Source organism: Hyperoodon ampullatus (assembly GCF_949752795.1).
Source record: "Hyperoodon ampullatus genome assembly, chromosome: 4".
Classification (NCBI taxonomy): domain Eukaryota; kingdom Metazoa; phylum Chordata; class Mammalia; order Artiodactyla; family Ziphiidae; genus Hyperoodon; species Hyperoodon ampullatus.
In genome coordinates, this window is record NC_136917.1 from 46,498,901 (window position 1) to 46,508,099 (window position 9,199).

At 50.0% G+C, this 9,199-nt stretch overlaps 1 protein-coding gene across 1 annotated transcript; it reads left to right on the forward strand.

The window, feature by feature from the left end:
• Positions 1-696: 696 nt before the first annotated feature.
• LOC307051192 (Golgi-associated RAB2B interactor protein 3-like) lies at positions 697-3,162 on the forward strand (the record flags this gene model as incomplete). Its single annotated transcript, XM_079701532.1, has 4 exons — positions 697-1,243; positions 2,403-2,504; positions 2,705-2,881; positions 3,146-3,162. The coding sequence occupies 4 exons, from the start codon at positions 697-699 to the stop codon at positions 3,160-3,162; spliced, it is 843 nt and encodes a 280-aa protein (XP_079557658.1).
• Positions 3,163-9,199: the final 6,037 nt, after the last annotated feature.

The window sequence follows — 9,199 nt, forward strand, 5'->3', positions numbered from 1 at the left end:
TCATGAATCTGTGTTATATTTCACAATAAAAACTTTCTAAAACTGTAAAAAATATAAATATAAATATAAATAAAAGTTAGCCTCCTTGAAAAGACAAAACGGGTGAGAAAATTCTCCATATACTGGAAATGACAGTACCAATGGGACTCTGACAGGTAGCGCTCTTTCTAAGCTCCTGCCAGCACTGTGTTATATACGCTGGGGGCACAGAGAACAGCAATTCCCATAGGATGCCTGCCCTTAGCAAGTACACAGTCCACTTCCAGGATTTTATCCCCAGGACATCATTCAGCAGAAGCACGAAGATGATCCCTGCAGGGAGATTTGTAACAACAACAAGACTGGAAACCACCCAGATATTTACAAAAGCAGGAGGGTTTTCTCAACCTTTTGATTAGAAAGACTATCCAGCCTACCCACACCTATACCCTGGCAGGGTCAGCCTGTTCCCTATGGACATGGTGGTTGGTTTAGGGGGAGGCTGGTGAGCCTGCCCCAAGGGGGTGGGGACTTGGAGGCTCAACAAAGGGGTGTGTGATGTGATGGTGACGGGTCACAAAGGACTTGCGGTATAAATATGGTCGGGCCAAGGGACTCTGGCAGAGTCCTGCAGGGAGGTGACGAGTTGCTTTCGTTCCCTCTCTCTCTCCGAGACTCAATTTGTGGCTGGTGGCTCTGTCTTGAACGAAGAGAGCCATGAGCAGTGAGACTTTACCTCATTACATGGCCAATAGCTACTGTTCAGTGGGGGTGTTGAGGACCTCCATGGGGGTCCTGCAACGACAACTGTACGAGGGAGGAGAGTATGACCTTTTCAAGTACGCTCCCATGTTTGAGAGCGACTTTATCCAGGTCAGCAAGAAAGGAGAACTGATTGACCTAGACAACCGCGTCCGAAGGGTGACTGTGGGTGTCGCATCCACCAGCCCCCTCTTCCCACTACCTGACGTCATGCTGCTGGCCCGAACAATGAAAGTCTGTGAAGAGCATGTCAGATGCGCCGGGATCACCAAGGGGAGAGGTTGCAAGCCCGTGAAGATCCTAGAGCTCACCAGGCTGCTTCCCTTGAAATTTGTCAAGATCTCCATCCACAACCGTGAGAAACAGCAGCTGTGCCTGAATCTTGCTACTGGCCGTACTTTCTATCTGCAGCTGTGCCCCTCTTCCGATGCACAAAAAGACCTCTTTTCCCATTGGGAAAAGCTTGTCTATATCCTGAGACCACCGGTAGACAGTTACAGCAGTACACTGATGCTCCAAACTGGAGATGCAGCCACTACAGAGGATGCCAAAATCCTAGTGGGAAGCACCCACAGAGACTCAAGAACACGGGGCAGGGTGCTTTGGGAGAGCAGGGCAAAGCTGGTCCTTCATAGCCTTTGGTGCTCTCTGAGACTCACCTGGGAAATACCTTCTATTGTTGAAAAGGGTCAGGGACAAACGAGCTATCACTATGGGATTCACCACACTGGAGAGGTTCCGAGTGCTTCTCCACCTTGTCCCACAGGGCTGAATTTCAGAGAGCCCTTAGGTATCATATCAGCTGGACTGTTCTCATCACCAGGGCTGTAATCCCTTCTACAGCATCCTGATTGTCTGGTCTCTTCTTGAACACTTACCCCAGCCCAGGTACTCTCATCAGTTGGGGAACATCATTCACAGTTAGGAAGTCCTTCCTTCATTGTGTCTCCCCGTGTCGCCGACATGCTGATTCAAATCAGCCCAACCCGTGGAGTCACCCAAATGTAGAAGGTGTGCATCCCTTGACCCAGGAACCCCACTTCTAGGAATCTGTCCTGCAGAGAGAGAACCACAAGGGTATAAAATTAAAGTGTATATCATGGAGAATTGTATCAGTGCTTTCCCTGACCCTGGGACTGTTCAAGTAAAATGGAGTGGCCGTTTGACAGGGGTGCAGTAGATGGGGTCTTGCATCCAATGGGAGCTTAGACTGGGTGATTTCAAAGGTTATTCTAAGTATAAGCCCTTGAGTTGCTCAGCTCCAGGATGAGAGAGGAGCAGACAGTTCAGATCTCACTTGTCATCTCTATCTTACCTGATTCTCCTCCCCTTGGCTCAGACCACAGAGCTCCACAGAGAAAGGGATCAGGATTAGGCTGGGCTTCACAAGCTTCGTGACGTGACTGGAGCCACAAAAAGCGCCAAAATATCAGCAGGAGGGATGACCATGGGCCTAGCGGGAGCCACCATCAAGGATCCAGGAGAAAGCGGATCCGGCGAGGCCATTGCAGGTGCCCCCCATGGATCAACTGCAGCCGTGAAAAGCGCCGAAGGATCAGTGGAAGGGATGACCACAGGCCTGGCGTCAGCCACCATCAAGGATCCAGGAGAAAGCGGATCTGGTGAGGCCATTGCAGGTGCCCCCCATGGATCAACTGCAGCCGTGAAAAGCGCCGAAGGATCAGCGGCAGGGATGTCCATGGGCCTGGCGGGGGCCATTATCAAGGATCCAGGAGAAAGCAGATCCGGCGAGGCCATTGCAGGTACCCAACATGGATCTACTACAGCCGTGAAAAGCGACGAAGGATCAGTGGCAGGAATGGCCATGGGCCTGGCTGGGGCCAACATCAAGGATCCAGGAGAAAGCGGATCCGGCGAGGCCATTGCAGGTGCCCCCATAGATCAAGTGCGGCCGTGAAAAGCGCCGAAGTATCAGTCGAAGGGATGCCCATGGTCCTGGCAGGAGCCACCGTCAAGGATCCAGGAAAAGGCGGATCCGGCGAGGCCACTGCAGGTGCCCCACATGGATCAACTGCAGCCGTGAAAAGCACCGAAAGATCAGCGAAAGGGATGACCACGGGCCTGGCGGGAGCCACCATCAAAGATTCAGGAGAAAGCGGATCCGGCGAGGCCATTGCAGGTGCCCCCCATGGATCAACTGCAGCCGTGAAAAGCGCCGAAGGATCAGCGGCAGGGATGTCCATGGGCCTGGCGGGAGCCATTATCAAGGATCCAGGAGAAAGCAGATCCGGCGAGGCCTTTGCAGGTACCCAACATGGATCTACTACAGCCGTGAAAAGCGACGAAGGATCAGCGGCAGGAATGGCCATGGGCTTGGCTGGAGCCAACATCAAGGATCCAGGAGAAAGCGGATCCGGCGAGGCCATTGCAGGTGCCCCCATAGATCAAGTGCAGCCGTGAAAAGCGCCGAAGGATCAGCGGCAGGGATGTCCATGGGCCGGGCGGGAGCCATTATCAAGGATCCAGGAGAAAGTAGATCCGGCGAGGCCACTGCGGGTGCCCCCCATGGATCAAATGCAGCCATGAAAAGCGCCGAAGGATCAGCGGCAGGAATGACCATGGGCCTGGTGGGAGCCACCATCCAGGATCCAGGAGAAAGGGGATCTGGCGAGGCCATTGCAGGTGCCCCCCATGGTTCAACTGCAGTCGTGAAAAGCGCCAAAGGATCAGCCGCAGGGATGACCATGGGCTTGGCGGGAGCCACCATCAAGGATCCAGGAGAAAGCGGATCCGGCGAGGACACTGCAGGTGCTGCCAGCTTATCCTTGCAGGACACGAACCTGGTCTTGGCGGATGATGCCAGCATATCCTCGACGGGGGCAGATGGTCCAGAGAGCAGCATGAGCATGGTGTTGCCAGTTGCAGTCACAACCGGCAAGCCTGCTGCTGGAAGAGCTGAAGGGAAGGTCGCAGACCCCGTGGTCTCCACCTTGCAGACCGAAGGCTACATGTCTGAACGGGATGGAAGCCAGAAGGGCTCCCACCTCAGGGATGAAGCCTGGACGGAAAAAAAGAAAAGAAGGACATGTCTTCATCGAGGAAAAGTTCCCAACACTGCAGGACACGTGCAGGTCACCACAGGACAGGAGGGGACAAGACCCAGAAATCATCCTCCTACTGGTCCTCATCTGGCCATGGAAACTCCAAAGTTGACAAAGGACGGGAGGACAGCTCGCAAACCGAGGAACAGCCAGTCCACCACCAGTTCAGGGACTCTAAGTAAGACATCCAGTAAGATCCTCTCCTTCTTTAGGAGCTTCAGAGTCATTCCTGGCTCAGAAACAAGGCTCACACATGACCACTGAGAGGCAGACAAAGCCCCGGTTGGCTGACATCGGCTTGGTTGGCTTCCATGTTTAGCACACATTTGCTAAAAGGGGAGAAAAAAACAAGGACATGATAAACACAAAATTCACAATAGTCGATTTCTGTAGGGTAAAAAGAAGGGAGGGATGGTCTGGGAGGAAAAGCTATTATGCAAAGCGGTATGTCCATGGGAATGTATTATCATTTCCATTTTATTTTAACATCTCTGACATCGGGATGATTTTCATACTGCTGTCAGCCAAGTGGCAGTCACTGCCTTAGAAATATCTCAACCAATTTGTTTCACTGTTGTTTTCCTTTCAATATATGCACAAGAGATGGATGACAAAGTCTGAAAGATATCTTTCAAGAACTATAAGATAAAGAAACTAAGGGGCATAAATACTCACTATCCAGGAACACAAGAAAGGTTTAGATATATTGTTAAGGAATAACAGAATAATCCAAAATGCTCTGTACTGATGAACTATGCAAATTATGTATGCATGTGGAAAGCGATTCTAAAAATAAAAAAATCATAAATGAGATTATGAAATCTCATTTCATAATGAGATTATGCATTTTTAAATGTCCATCATAAAAAAGTCTTTCCAATTTAAAAAAAAGTTGTAAATAAATTTCATGAGTCCATGAAAATCATTAAATTGTTAACAACAGTTGATAACAGTTGGATTAGAGTAACTGTTGATAACAGTTAACAACCGTTGGATTTGAGAAGAATGCCTCTGAGAACCATGTGTGTTTTTTGTTTTTGGGGTTTTTATTTTGTGGTATGCGGGCGTCTCGCTGCTGTGGCCTCTCCCATTGCGGAGCACAGGCTCCGGACGCACAGGCTCAGCGGCCATGGCTCACGGGCCCAGCGGCTCCACGGCATGTAGGATTTTCCCGGACAAGGACACGAACCCGTGTCCCCTGCATCGGCAGGTGGACTCCCAACCACTGTGCCACCAGGGAAGCCCCATGTGTGTTTGTATGAACCGGGGAGTCATCTGCTAGCCTTGCAATTCTCTGCTCATTCCCTTCTGTGACAACAGGGTCTACTAGGATGGAAGTTGGGTTTCCAGTAAAACTTAGGGACTTTCTCTGCAGAGCAAATTAAGTGGTAGAGGTGGAGGAGGTGAGAAATAAGATACGGAATCTGGGAGGAGTGGTAGCTTGGGAGGATGAGAGGAAGCCCTTCTCAGTTGCTCTGGTGGGTGGCTGGAAAATCCCATCTTGTGATTTCCAATAAACAAAGACCAATAGATTGTGGGGAGCAATGTGTCCTTGGAGTTAACTCTTGAAGCAGTGGGTCTTGGTAAGAGGAGAGAAAGAGCCATGCTCTCTAAGACCTGAGAGGGATTTGGGGGAAGCCTTCCGGAAATGTGAGGAGTTCTGGGGTAGAGGAGGGAGATAAAGGGGAACTCGTTCCAAAGCCTTTGACTCAGAGCCCCAGGTTTTCACTATGCCAGAGGCTGAATCAGCCTACTTAAAACAGCTTCATCTTAGGATTCTGTACCCTTGGCTTTAGCTTTTGTCTTTCTTAGCCTGTATTAGGCATTCTCACTCCCTCACCCCAAAGGACTTCTATAACGTGAACCTAGTTAGTCCACTATGCAGGGCGTTAGCTGAGCAGACCCACAGTTGACACAATTTACACCTCCAGTGCAGTAGTAAAGTGGAGGTGGGGACTTGCCCACCGCAACTGCCCTGCCTGGCACTTTCTCTGGATTTCCTTTTCTATCTTGACAGTTCATCAAGAGACACATGCACAGATACCTACGTATTTCAAAGCAACAGGCATCTTCCTCTGGAGGGAGACATCAATTTCAGTATCAAGTCAGTACACCCTATCAGATAGAGGCCAATATTTTGGACAGCAATATTCATCACCATGGTAGCAATTCTGCAGCTGAAAGTGCAATTAGGCAATGGATGGTTGATTACAAACTAAGCAATGTCCCAAACTTCAAGTCTGGCAACACACATACATACTAGAAAGGGTTTTTTTCCCTACAGCAAAATAAGGTCATTCACAGGATTGTTGAAGATGTGCTATGGTGGGAGGCATATTGAAGGCAGTGTCGTGGCTGGCAGAGCAAGCGTGATGTGATGCTGGGGGACACAGCAGGGGCCACGCCATGCAAGGCCTTGAGGTCCATTTAAAGGATTTTCATTTCGGACCTTGGAGTGATGCAAAGCCATGATATGTTTTAAATAGGGGAGTGGCCTGATCAAATGTGCACTTTGTGGAGGGCACTGTGGTTTCTGTGAAAAGAAGTATTTGGCTGGGGGGGTTGTTAATATGGGACTTTATGTTACTCCCTAGTTTTGGCCACAGGATCTATATAATGAGGAGATTGGAGGGTATGTTTTGAAAGACACCGTTCCATTTGAAATATCCACGTGGGGTGCATTTCTTCAACGAAGGACTTGTGGCCCCAGCTGCTGGGGGTGCATCCCACAGAAAGCCTTCAGCTGGCAGTGAGTTTGGAAATTGCCTGGGTTCCTCACCCGAGGTGCACGGCAAGAAATGATTGATGTGGAGTGTGAAGCTCAGGCCATCGTAGCCCAACACAGACCCTCTCGGAAGGGTCACTCCAGTTCAAGAGCTCAGCTTCGGGCTTCCCTGGTGGCGCAGTGGTTGGGAGTCCGCCTGCCGATGCAGGGGACACGGGTTCATGCCCCGGTCCGGGAGGACCCCACATGACGCGGAGCGGCTGGGCCCGTGAGCTATGGCTCCGGAGCCTGTGCTCCGCAACGAGAGAGGCCACAACAGTGAGAGGCCCGCGTACCGCAAAAAAAAAAAAAGCAGGGGTCAAGGAGGGAAGGATTGGGAGTTTGGGATTAGCAGATACAAACTACAGGATGGATAAACAGCAGGGTCCTACTGTAGAGCACAGAGAACTATATTCAGTATCCTGTGATAAACCATAATGGAAAAGAATATGAAAAAGAATGTATGTATACAAAAAACTGAATCAGAAATTAACAGAAGAAATTAACACAACACAAATTAACACAACATTGTAAATCAACTATACATCAATAAAAAAGAAGAAGGAAAAGAAAAAAAATACAAACCAAGTTTGGGTTACCTTTGTGGGGAGGGAGCATGCAGAAGAGGGGCTGGCAGGGTTCTATTTCTTGCTCTGGGTGGCAGCTACAAGGGTGTTCACTTTCTTGTTACTCATTAAGCTATATTTATGGTTTCTGCACTTTCATGAATGTGTGTTATATTTCACAATAAAAACTTTCTAAAACTGTAAAAAATATAAATATAAATATAAATCTAAATAAAAGTTAGCCTCGGGCTTCCCTGGTGGCGCAGTGGTTGAGAGTCCGCCTGCCAATGTAGGACACAAGGGTTCGAGCCCTGGTCTGGGAAGATCCCACATGCCACGGAGCAGCTGGCCCCGTGAGCCACAATTACTGAGCCTGGGCGTCTGGAGCCTGTGCTCCGCAACAAGAGAGGCCGCGATAGTGAGAGGCCCGCGCACCGCGATGAGGAGTGGCCCCCACTCGCCACAACTAGAGAAAGCCCTCGCACAGAAACGAAGACCCAACACAGCCATAAATTTAAAAAAATTAAAAAAAAAAAAAAAAAAAAGTTAGCCTCCTTGAAAAGACAAAACGGGTGAGAAAATTCTCCATATCCTGGAAATGACAGTACCAATGGGACTCTGACAGGTAGCACTCTTTCTAAGTTCCTGCCAGCACTGTGTTATATACGCTGGGGGCACAGAGAACAGCAATTTCCATAGGATGCCTGCCCTTAGCAAGTACACAGTCCACTTCCAGGATTTTATCCCCAGGACATCATTCAGCAGAAGCACGAAGATGATCCCTGCAGGGAGATTTGTAACAACAACAAGACTGGAAACCACCCAGATATTTACAAAAGCAGGAGGGTTTTCTCAACCTTTTGATTAGAAAGACTATCCAGCCTACCCACACCTATACCCTGGCAGGGTCAGCCTGTTCCCTATGGACATGGTGGTTGGTTTAGGGGGAGGCTGGTGAGCCTGCCCCAAGGGGGTGGGGACTTGGAGGCTCAACAAAGGGGTGTGTGATGTGATGGTGACGGGTCACAAAGGACTTGCGGTATAAATATGGTCGGGCCAAGAGACTCTGGCAGAGTCCTGCAGGGAGGTGACGAGTTGCTTTCGTTCCCTCTCTCTCTCCGAGACTCAATTTGTGGCTGGTGGCTCTGTCTTGAACGAAGAGAGCCATGAGCAGTGAGACTTTACCTCATTACATGGCCAATAGCTACTGTTCAGTGGGGGTGTTGAGGACCTCCATGGGGGTCCTGCAACGACAACTGTACGAGGGAGGAGAGTATGACCTTTTCAAGTACGCTCCCATGTTTGAGAGCGACTTTATCCAGGTCAGCAAGAAAGGAGAACTCATTGACCTAGACAACCGCGTCCGAAGGGTGACTGTGGGTGTCGCATCCACCAGCCCCCTCTTCCCACTACCTGACGTCATGCTCCTGGCCCGAACAACGAAAGTCTGTGAAGAGCATGTCAGATGCGCCGGGATCACCAAGGGGAGAGGTTGCAAGCCCGTGAAGATCCTAGAGCTCACCAGGCTGCTTCCCTTGAAGTTTGTCAAGATCTCCATCCACAACCGTGAGAAACAGCAGCTGTGCCTGAATCTTGCTACTGGCCGTACTTTCTATCTGCAGCTGTGCCCCTCATCCCATGCACAAAAAGACCTCTTTTCCCATTGGGAAAAGCTTGTCTATATCCTGAGACCACCGGTAGACAGTTACGGCAGTACCCCGATGCTCCAAACTGGAGATGCAGCGACTACAGAGGATGCCAAAATCCTAGTGGGAAGCACCCACAGAGACTCAAGAACACGGGGCAGGGTGCTTTGGGAGAGCAGGGCAAAGCTGGTCCTTCATAGCCTTTGGTGCTCTCTGAGACTCACCTGGGAAATATCTTCTATTGTTGAAAAGGGTCAGGGACAAACGAGCTATCACTATGGGATTCACCACACTGGAGAGGTTCCGAGTGCTTCTCCACCTTGTCCCACAGGGCTGAATTTCAGAGAGACCTTAGGTATCATATCAGCTGCACTGGTCTCATCACCAGGGCTGTAATCCCTTCTACAGCATCCTGATTGT